The 11,821-nt window shown below is 47.8% G+C and overlaps 1 protein-coding gene across 1 annotated transcript; it reads left to right on the top strand.

The window, feature by feature from the left end:
* The first annotated feature begins 628 nt into the window (after positions 1-628).
* On the top strand, positions 629-2,501 carry CENPBD1 (CENPB DNA-binding domains containing 1). The gene is given in 3 exon segments (XM_008563517.1): positions 629-913; positions 915-1,109; positions 1,112-2,501. Coding segments are annotated over 3 exon segments (1,218 nt in total). The 3' UTR covers positions 1,850-2,501.
* The last annotated feature ends 9,320 nt before the right edge of the window (positions 2,502-11,821 follow it).

Below are 11,821 nucleotides of genomic sequence, written 5' to 3'. Positions count from 1 at the left end.
CGGCCGCCGCCGCCAGCCGGTGTGACATCCTCCGCCCCCGACTTCGCGCCGCTCGGGCGCGCGCACGTGCAGCGGCGCACAGGTCCTAGGGGCGCGCCGCCCTCGCGCCGCCTCGGGGGCCTCTGTTGAGGTGTCCACTTCCTCGCCTGACTGCGTGAGGCTTTGAGCTTGACGGTCGGCTTTCCCTGCCGAGACAGCTGCGCGCAGGAACCACAGCGACGGACTCGGGCTAGGCACTAAGGGACCTCACAGAGCCTTTAGACCTATTTTAAGTCGGGCCCCTCCAACGACACTCACTTCTGGTGTGCTCCGCGGGAAGCGGCTCGCGCGTGGGCGCCCGCGGCCAGCCTGGCCCCACGCGTCCCTGGTCTGTCCGGCGCGGCTCCGACGTGCCTCGGGAGCAGAGGCCCGGGCTCGGCGCCGGCTACGCCGCGTCGGGCCCTTTCGGGACCCCCGCCGGCGGGCGGGCTGTGCTCTGGGGCCCAGAAGCCCGCGCCGGCGTCGAGCACGAGCCGCCTGTTTCCGCTCGCGGCCCCATCCTCTCTCCCAGGTTCTGCAGGGAGACGCAGTGACTGCAGCCTCCTTGCCCCGCAGACCGCTGCGGTTCTATCACATTTCAGACGCAGAAATGCCTGGGAAGAGGCCCCCAAGTGCAACTGTCAGCCCCAGTGCCATAAGGGAGCAGAAGGCAGTTACCCTCGACGTCAAATTGGAAGTGTTGAGACGTTTCGAAGTGGGTGAAAAGCTCAGTCAGATCGCAAGGGCCTTAGGCCTGGCCGTCTCTACTGTGGCGACCATCCGTGATAATAAAGAGAAAATCAAAGCGAGCTCACGAACAGCTGCTCCCCTGCGAGCCTCGCGGTAGACTCAACATCGAAGCGCAGCAATGGAGACCATGGAGCCGTTGCTGAGCTCAAGTGGCTCAAGACCAGAGCCAGCGAAATGTGCCCCTGAGTATTACCATCATCCGGGAGAAGGTTAAGAGTTTGTTTGATGACTTACAGCGTGGACAGGGCGAAAGCTCTCCAACGGAGAAGTTTAGTGCAAGTAAAGGATGGTTTGTGAGGGTCAAGGAGCGCCATCATTCGCCCCGCTTCAGGATGAACAGTAGGCTCCGGGCAGCAAGAAGGATGTGTATTCAGACTCGCTGAAAAGCATCATCGAAGAAGGTGAGTACAGCCTTCGGATGTTTTTTGATGTAGATGAGACAGGGCTTTATTGGAAGAGAATGCCTGAAGGAACGTTTCTTTCTGTGGAAGAGAAAGCTGAGCTGGGGTTTAAGTCATCCAAAGATCGCTTGATGCTGCTTCTTGGTGGCAATGCAGCTGGCGACTTTAAGTTGAAGCCCTTACTGGTGTACCACTCTGAAACCCCCAGAGCTCTGAAGGGGTACTCAAAGGTCAAATTGCCTGTGATTTGGCTTTCAAACAAAAAGGCTTGGGTAACCAGGAGCATCTTTCATGAGTGGTTCACATACTGCTTTTGCCCTGCCGTTGAAGAATACTGTGCCCAAAATAATCTCACTAACAAAGCATTGCTCATCCTAGACAATGCACCATGCCACCCAGTAAATTTGAGTGATCTTTCTGAAAACATAAGAATAGAGTATCGTCATGACAGTGCAGCTAACTCAATCCAGCCCCTGGGTCAAGGTGTAGCCTCTGCTTTCAAAGCTCATTACCTGAGAAGGACTTTTGAGCATATCCTAGAAGCAACAGATGGTGAGGATACAGCTACGATCAGGGAATTTTGGAAAAACTACAACATCATGGATGCTGTGGACAATATCGCAGTAGCTTGGGAGAAACTCAAACCAGGGATAATGAACAGTGTGTGGAGGAAGATTTGACCTGAGTGTGTTCAGTCCCAGAGTTTTTCTCAAACAGATACCATTGCACAGCTTCACCAAAACATTGTGACCCTTGCCAAGAGTGTGGCCTTTGAAGAAGTTGTAGAGACTGACGTGGAGCAGTTGCTGCAGTTCCATGAAGATGATCTCTCAAATGAGGAACTGATGCAGCTGGAACAGGAGCAGGCTGCAGGAGAGGAGGAGAGTGCAGATGTGCCACCTGCCCTGCGTCAGCTGACCACAGGAGAACTGTCGGCAGCCTTCTCGCACTTCGAGGCCGGCTTGCAGGTCCTTACCAGTAGCAGCCTTGATGATGAGTGGAAACTGAAAGTTTCAAGAGCAATCGATGCAATACAGTGCTACAGAGAAGTGTACCATGAGAAGAAGCAGCACTCAGAGCACTTGTCTCAGGTCACTTTGCAGTGTGTGTTACCAGAAGTCAGCCAGAGTGAAGCCAGAAGCACCAAGATGATCTCAAGGGCTGAGGCCCAGCCAAGCCTCTCTGTTTCCCAAGGTTTAAGATCCCTGGAAACCTTGCTGCTGGTATTTCCATTTTGGCACTTTAGAATATCATATTTTGGGGCTGCCCGGTGGCGCACTCGGTAGAGTGCGGCGCTTGGGAGCGCAGCGGTGCTCCCGCTGAGGGTTCGGATCCCATATAGAGACCAGGCTGCTCACTGGTTGAGCGTGGTGCGGGCGCGACACCGAGGGTTGCGATCCCGTTGCTGGTCACGGTACGGGCACGACACTGTGGGTTGCAATCCCATTACCGGTCACGAAAAAAGACAAAAAGGAAAAAAAAAAAGAATATCATATTTTGTCATTAAAATTCTGTTTAAATATGTGCTTTAAGAGGACTGCATGCAAGGGCTGGCCCCATGGCTCACTCGGGAGAGTATGGCGCTGGTAGCGCTGAGGCCACGGGTTCGGATCCTATATAGGGATGGCCGGTGCACTCACTGGCAGAGTGTGGTGCAGGCAACACCAAGCCAAGGGTTGTGATCCCCTTACCAGTTAAAAGAAAAAAAGAAAAGACTGCATGCAAGTACCAAGGAAAAAAAAATTTTTTTTTAAATTGCAAAGGGGAGACTAGCCCTTCCAGACATTAAAACTCTATAAAGCCTTAATAATTAAAGCAGTGTAGTAGTCAGACCTGTAGAGTAGAACAGAAAGTGCAGATAGACTTTATGGTGCAGAACAACTGGTTAACCATTTGAAAGGAGATAAAATTACATCGATAACTCACAGCATATACAAGAATAAATTCCAAATAGATCAGGCATCTAAGTGTAAAAAGTGAAACTGTACACGTACTGCAGAAACACATGAATGAATGCCTCTTTAACCTGGGTGTAGGAAAAGATTTTCTGTAACTCAAAATCCACATTAAATAAAAGAAAATATTAGTCAATTTGACCATATAAAAATGTAAACAAAACAAAACTTTTCCAGGGAAAGAAAACACTGAAAGTAAGGTCAAAAGGCAGTTAAACTGAAAGAAAATATTTGCAACATATGTCACAGATAATGGGCTAATATCCCTGATATGTGAAGAACTCTTAAAGATTGAAAAGAAAAAACACCAAGAATCCAAGAGAAAAATGGTCAAAAGACATAATTCATAAAATAAGTTAGATCCTGAGACACATGAAAAGAGGTTTCACCCCACTGATAATTAGAAAAATGCAAAGTAAAACTACACAGGTATATTTCTCATGTTGCAAAAATCAAAAAATATGGCAACATTCTGTGAGGAGGCTGGGGGTCCCAGGCGCTCATGTGGGTGGTGGGAATGCAAATTGGTACAACTCAACTGGAGGAGCATTTGGCACTATCTACTAAAAAGTAGATTTGACTCAGCAATCCCATCTTGGGATTGTTCCCTGAAAATGTACTTCCAACAAAAGAAAATACACGTGCACAGGTTATGCATCACAGCCTTGTCTGTAACTGCGAAAGCCAGGAAGCAACCTGAGTATTTATACGTAGAAGAGTAGTCAAATATTTGACACAATGTCGTATGATACAGATGTAAATTACAACAATAATAGAATAAGGAAGAACTCTGAACTGGTGTGGAATGGTTCCCAGGACATATTAACTGAGAAAAGCAAATGTGCAGGAGTCTAGTATACTGCCCTCTGTGGGATAAAGAAGGGGAAGTGAGAAAATATACATGTATCTTACTCATTAGTGCAAAAGGAAACACATGGCAAAGAAACCAGAGACTACAGAGAAGGACTACCTGTGGGGCATGGGGGATGGAAAGGTTTAAAGGAATGGGGAGGAGGAGGACATGTCACTGAGTGCACCTTTTGTAAAGTTCAGGCTTTTGTAACCATGTTAGTATCTCACACAGTCAAACAAGAATGGGAAATAAAATATGTGAACTGAACCATATTTCAAATTAATGACATAGGCCGGCCCGTGGCTCACTTGGTAGAGTGCGGTGCTGATAACACCAAGGCCACGGGTTCGGATCCTATATAGGGATGGCCGGTTTGCTCACTGGCTGAGCGTGGTGCTGACAACACCAAGCCAAGGGTTGAGATCCCCTTACTGGTCATCTTTAAAAAAAAAACAAAAACAAAAACAAATTAATGACATAACCACAATGAAGGGGATAAACACCCAAATTTTGAACACCGTATTTTGACTACATGCCCTCAGGCTAAGGATAAAAATAACTCTAGACAAATGTTAAACTTAGTTGGTAGGCTTCCTTTTCACAAAGGCATGGGTTAGCAATGCTATAACTAGTTTCTGTATATTCTAGTATTGAGCAAATAAATATGTTATGGATAATGGATCCAAGTTTCCATGTCAAGGAAGGGCTTTAGAAATATCACAAAGGGAAAGAATGAACCTTATGGTGCTGTTTTGAAAGTGTCAGTGTGAGCTCATGGTTTCTAATATGTTTAGAAACAGATGTAGGGGTGCTATTTCCTGGCTCTGTTGAAAGAACCCAGAAGGGCCGGCCTGGTGGCGCACTCGGTAGAGTGCGGCGCTTGGGAGTGCGGTGGCACTCCCACCGAGGGTTCGGATCCCATATAGAGACCGGTCCGCTCACTGGTTGAGCGCGGTGCGGGCGTGACACCGAGGGTTGCGATCCCGTTGCTGGTTGCGGTACCGGCGCGACACTGAGGGTTGCGATCCCATTACCAGTCACGAAGAAAAAAAAAAAAGGAAAAAAAAAAAAAGAAAACCCAGAAGCTGTGACACCCCAGTAACAGCAAGCACACCCAGCGACCACATCTTGGCTACTAACGCCATTATCCTTAAAAGGAATCAGGGCTCCTTGGAGAACTGGCTGATTACAGGGCTGAGGCTGGGGAACTACAGAGAAGCGTGGAACACCTGGCTTCTTGAAAGTAAACAAGCACCTGAAGAATAATGGACATGCCAAAAGGACACAGGAGACAGGATGAAAGAGCTCCCACTGGCCAAATCTGGGGCAATTTGGATGTCAAATAATTACAGTAAAGGATTATAACCCATTGAGTAGAATAGGAACTTCAGTGCCTAAGTAAATAAATGGGGAGAAAGGAAATCTCTTCCGTACAATAGAAAGCCAACTAATAAATGCAGAAGTAATGCTGGAACTAGAAAGTCGCCATTTGGCAATCTTTGTCATATTTGAATTAGGCAAGAACCAGCAGTGGATGCTAAAATTGGTGGGTGGAAGTTTGAGGAGTAACTGAATATTTACATAGTCTTAAAAGTATCTCCCTACAAGATACTTATTAATTACAAAGGAATATATATCATCATCTTACAGTGGAGAAAACTAGCAGACATCATCTTCTTCAGGTCTCCAGCAATGGACAAATCTCCTGAGTCCACCAGGGAGGACAGTGTCACTGCTGTGGGATTCTTGCCAAAAGTGCAAAACTTGAATCTAACCTGAAACAAACCCAAACTGAGAGACATTTTTCAAAATAATTAGGCTCCAGTTTTCAAATATGCCAATGTTTTGTCAGATTAAAGAAGGCTAAAGAGACATGGCAACCAGAGGTGCTGTGGGTCTTGGTGAGGGGTAGAGGTTGACCATAAAACACTGGACAACAGGTGAAATCTGGACAGGGTTTGCTGTAGGTTTTACAGAATTGTGTCAATGTTATGCTTGCTTCAGTAGCACAGTCACCAAAATTGGAGCTGTACAGAGATTAGCATAGCCCTTGAGCAAGGATGACATGCAAATTCATGAAGTGTTCAATGTTTGTAAAAAAATTTTTAAAAATTATGTCAAGGGATTTCCCTATCCTGGTTTTGGTCATCACACTGTGGCTATGTGAAGCCATGTTCCGGTTTGGGGAGATGCTGTTGGGAAAATGGGACAATTTGGTCAGGCTCCCCTCACCTTGGAGCCGGTTCAGGGCAGGTTGGTAAACATTGTGTGGGTGGAGTGAGTGTGCCCACGTGGCGCTGCTTTGGCTGGTATTTTACTGCCTCGGGTGCCTGCGCTGTGCAGCCATGTTTTTTCCAAACCTTCAGCTTCCAAGGACCATGTGGCCAGTTGCCTAGCTTATAGAACTGTGTGAAGGAGTCTGGTGACCCAGCCTTTCATGTGAAGGGTTTGTGACCCAGTCTGTGAATGGGCTTGAGGGGTCTGGGAGCTCCAGACCCAGCCCTAGCTCGACAATCGGCCCAGTCGGTGCAGGATTACTGGCAGGTAAAAGAGTCCCGACAACCAGCGTGGTTGCCTAGCTTTACAATTGGCATCACGAACAGGATTAAGAGCTAGACATTTGGTACTATGAGCAGGATTTGCAACATCAGCCTTAGCCTCACAGTAGCCCTTGCAGTAGCCAGACAAATTGGCGTAGTTGGGCAGGATTATGCCACATTTGGCGTAGCCTGCAACAGGACTCTAAGCAGATACAGGAGCCAAAAGCCCTGGGAAAAAGGAGGAAATGTGGCTATTTGTGACTATGCTGTGCCCTATGGCCGCCTTTCTGTTGACTGGGACCTGGTTGCTGCACACTGTACTGCAAGGCAGCACAGACCAGGTACTACGGCAGAAAACTCCTTGAGAGGGAGAAGAAATATGGCTGTCTTTGAGCGTGTGGTGCCCGGTGGCCACTTTTCTGCTGACCGGAGCCTGGCTCCTGTTAACTATGTTGCAAACTGATCAAGAGCTGAAATGGAAAGCAGAGTTGTTGGTGGATGATGTGCAGCTACTGGCAGATTTGAGGCAGAAAGCAGAGTCATTGGAAGCACAGATAAATGTCCTGGAGGACGATGTGCGGCAACTGGCCACTCCTTCCCTTCACACCAGGGAAGAAGACCAACCCAGTGGTGAGTTGGGGGAGACCATGCATCTCCAGGCACAACCTGTTGTGCACGAGAAATTGAGGCACGAGGAGCCTATGGGATTGGGTGGACAACCAGTGGGCAATCCACAGGTGACCCAATTTACTACCTATGTCCCATATACCCAGGTTGAGTTAGTTGACTTGAGGAGACAGTTTCGGCAGAAATGGGGAGTCCCTGGCTGCTTGGCTGTTGCAGTTATGGGACCTAGGGGTGTACAGTGTAATGTGCTCTGGTGAGGAGGTGGAGAAACTGGCCTCCATCACCATGCACCCATCCCTGAGACAATCGCTGCAAAATAGCCACAGATGTGCACCCGGACGAGGTAATCACTCCTTGATGGACTGGGTGAATGCAGCTGCCCAAACCCTGTGGGCAAATGCTGGAAAACTGCCCAAGATTGTTAGTAAATGGCAAATGTATGCTGAGCTGGCCCAAAACATTTGAGAGCTGGGGATGCGGCAGTCCGTGTTTAATGTGAACACTCATGGCCCAGATGATAAGAACTTTACAGGCAGCATGAAAGACATAGTGCTGCAAGATGCCCCGTCAATGTCCTTTGGGTCACTGATAGCCATACTGGCCCCATACATTGGTCGTCCTATACATGAGGTAATGACCATGATAGCTGGCTTGGGTGAAGTAGAGGATAGCAGACAAGCAAAAGGGGTCCAAAAAGTGGCTAAGACCAAACGCTCAAGAAATACTCGGGATTTTATCCCAAAGGGACCAAGCAAGACTAGCCATAAGCAGATGTGGCTTCACTTGCTTGCAGCAGGGGTTGATAGGAAGAAAATTGACCTGCAGCCAAATGTGGTCCTGTTTGCCTTGTGGCAGCAATTGCGCCCTGAACAGCGTTTCACTAAACGTTGGGAAACAATTAGCAAGGTACGCTCAGGGGACTTAAAGGACTTTTTGGTTGCTTCTGAGGAGGTGGATGAACTGTTCCATTCTGATTAGGGAACAGGCCAAGGTACTCATCTTTTGGGGGCAGGCAAAGACCCAAGGCTTCATGTTGAATTGGCAATATATTGATCGAGGATGAATGTGCAGCATGTTTTGGCATTGGTGGATACAGGTGCAGAATGTAACCTGATATATGGCAATCCAGATAAGTTTCCAGGGGCCACAGTTCGTGTAGATGGTGATGTAGGAAATACGATATAAGTCAAAGCTGTGTCACTGCCATTGGGCATAGGAAGATTACCTCCTCCTGTATATATTGTATATATATCTCCTGTAGCTGAATACATCTTGGGTATGTCTGTACTTTATGGTTTGCACCTGCAAAAAACAGTTGGAGAGTTTTGGCTGCAAATACAGAAAGTAAAGCCTGTATTATGAGGATATGCTAAACGTGACTCACAGGTGTTACCCAAGCCAAGACGTGTAGTTAATGTAAAGCAGTATCGCCTACCAGGAGGACATGCAGAGATAAGTGCCACTATATTGGATTTAGAGAAAGTTGGCATTATTCATCCAGCTCAGAGCCCATTTAATGCTCTGGTATGGCCAGCGAAAAAGCCAGATGGTACCTGGAGAATGACTATAGATTATCGAGAACTGAGCAAAGTAGTGCCTCCTCTGCAGGCAGCTGTGCCTTCAGTTCACTACTTGATGGATCAGCTGATGACTCAGTTGGGGACTTATCATTATGTATTGGACCTTGCAAATGCTTTTTTCTCAATTCCAATCTTGGCTGATAGCCAAGATCATTTCGCCTTCACATGGGAAGGAAGACAGTGGACCTTTCAAGTATTGCCCCAAGGTTATCGGCATAGCCCAAACATCTGTCATAGTTTGGTGGCTGGTGACCTAGCCAAGTGGACTAGTCCCGGCATGGTTGCAATGTTCCACTGCATTGACGTGTTACTAACTTCTGATTCTCTTGCAGATTTAACCCAGGCAGCTCCAATGCTGCTAAGTCATTTGGAACAATGTGGGTGGGCCGTGAACACAGCTGAAGTGCAAGGACCTGGGCTGTCAGTCAAATTCCTGGGAGTGGTCTGGTCGGGTAAGACAAGGGTCTGAGCAGAAGCTAATATAGACAAGATGCAGGCATACCCTCGACCCACAATGGTAGCTCAGCTACAGACATATTTGGGACTTTTGGGGTATTGGAGAGCTTTTGTACCCCAAATGGCATGCCAACTTTATGCATTGACAAAGAAAGGAGCCCTCTGGGATTGGACTGAGAAAATAGAACAAGCTTATCAGGCTACGAAAAGGGCAATACAGCAAGTACAAGCTTTACAAGTGGCTGACCCCACTAAGCCATTTGAGTTAAACATACATATAATCCAGGAGGGGTTAGGATGGGGTTTGTGGCAGAGACAAGACCGATTCCACACACCTGTAGGATTCTGGTCTCAGCTCTGGAAGGGTGCTGAAGTGTGCTACACCCTAATAGAAAAGCAGTTAGCAGCTGTGTATTCTGCCTTGATAGCCACTGAAGCTATCACAGGAACTGCCAAAGCCCTAGTTAGGATGACCTACCCCATAATAGGTTGGCTGTGCACATGGGCAACCAGCCCTAAAACGGGTGTAACTCAGACTCCCACTCTGTCTAAATGGGGAGCATATATAGAACAAAGGAGCACTGTGTCAATGAGTCCTCTGTCCAAAGAGTTGCAAACTGTGCTGGGACCAGTAGAGGTTGTGGAGGAAACTTTGACACAACCCCTACCCATGGAGGTGGAGGCTACACCTTTCCATGAGGGACAGGGACCTATCACAGAGCAAGCTTCATAAACAGATGGCTCTAGCATGGGACCCTCAGCATTGTGGACAGCTGTTGCTGTCCAGCGCTCAACAGATACCATGTGGTACGAAAATGGTACAGAGCAAAGCAGTCAATGGGCTGAAGTGAGAGCAGTATGGATGGTGATAAAAAATGAGCCTGGGCCAATAACCATCTGTACTGACAGCTGGGCTGTGTACAAAGGTTTAACCCTTTGGATTTCTACTTGGAAGTATCAGTGGTGGATGGTAGGCCTCCATCCCCTGCGGGGACAAGCCATGTGGTAAGAGTTATGGGAACTGGGGCATGAGAAAGAAGTAACTCTTTTCCATGTCACAGGACTCTTCCCCTTAGCCAGTTCAGGAAATGATGAAGCCGATGCCTTGGCTAAGGTAAGATGGCTGGAGAGAGCCCCAGCTACTGATGTAGCCCAGTGGTTACATCAACGAATGCAGCATGCTGGCAGTAAAAACACGTGGATGGCAGCTCAATGATGGGCCCTGCCTATAAAATGGGAAGATGTAGTAAATTCCTGTCACACTTGTCCAGTCTGTGCTCAAGAGAGTCCACACCCCTGGCAGATGCCCCATACAGATGGGCAAATAACTCAAGGAAGGGTGCCCCTGATTCAATGGCAGGTGGACTTAGTCGGACCACTGCCAAGGTCAGAGAATTTCAGATACATCTTCACAGCTGTTGATACAGCTACTGGTCTTTAGTTTGTATGGCCTTGCAAGGCCCCAGACCAGGTAAACACTGTGAAGGCATTGAATAGACTTACTGCTATGTATGGCCGGCCTATAGTTATAGAAAATGATAATGGAACCCACTTTACTGGACATGGGATTCAGAGGTGGGCCTCCCAGTTGTCCATTCAGTGGAAATTACATGTGCCATATCATCCCCAGGAATGATTGAACGGTACAAGAACCTTTAAAAAAGGGACTAAGGGCCAGCCCATGGCTCACTCAGGAGAGTGTGGTGCTGATAACACCAAGGCCCCAGGTTCGGATCCCATATAGGGATGGCCGGTTAGCTCACTAGGTGAGCGTGGTGCTGACAACACCAAATCAAGGGTTAAGATCCCCTTACTGGTCATCTTTAAAAAAAATAAAATTGGGCCGGCCTGTGGCTCACTCGGGAGAGTGCGGCGCTGATAACACCAAGGCCACGGGTTCAGATCCTATATACAGATGGCCGGTTCGCTCACTGGCTGAGCATGGTGCTGACAACACCCAAGTCAAGGGTTGAGATCCCCTTACCGGTCATCTTTAAAAATAATAATAAATAAATAAATAAATAAAATAAAAAAGAGACTAAGAGCTAGACAATTGGTGCTGTGAGCAGGATTCGAGACATTAGCCTTGCAGTAGCCCTTGTCATAACCAGACAGAGGCATACAAGTGTTCAGAAGCAAAGGAGTATCACCTCTGCAGCTTACTGTCAAATGGTTCAGGAAAAAAAAAACGTGTTAAGAGAATGAAGCAAACGGGCAAAATGCTGACATTTAGGGAGTCCAGGGGATGGGCACACGGGAGTGCTTATGCAACTTCTCTGTAACCCTACATCCGTGATGATAAAAACATTAAAAGGAAAAACATTCATAACCTGAAGTGGAGGTGGGGGATTGCATCCTCCCTCTGTCTGATAGCCAAAAGCAACTTTAGATGCTTATAATGTGTAACTGGAGGCAGATCTTCAAACCGGGAACCATGGCCCACAGATAGCCCTGGAGCACCTCCCCCGCCCTCTGGGCACACCCCCACAGCAGGAAAGAAATGCCTGTGCCCTGGGGCTTCTCAGGCACAGGGTTGCAGTCTATGGATCCATCTGGATTGCAGTTGGATATGGGTGAGGTAGAAAGGCACCTTCCAAAGCAGAGCCCCTTTGAGATCCTGGTCACAACCCTAGGTATCTCT

The sequence above is a fragment of the Galeopterus variegatus genome, unplaced genomic scaffold (assembly GCF_000696425.1).
Source record: "Galeopterus variegatus unplaced genomic scaffold, G_variegatus-3.0.2 Scaffold174, whole genome shotgun sequence".
NCBI lineage: Eukaryota > Metazoa > Chordata > Mammalia > Dermoptera > Cynocephalidae > Galeopterus > Galeopterus variegatus.
The sequence above is the reverse complement of the archived record's forward strand: the minus strand, read 5'-3'. Positions and strand labels throughout refer to the sequence as shown.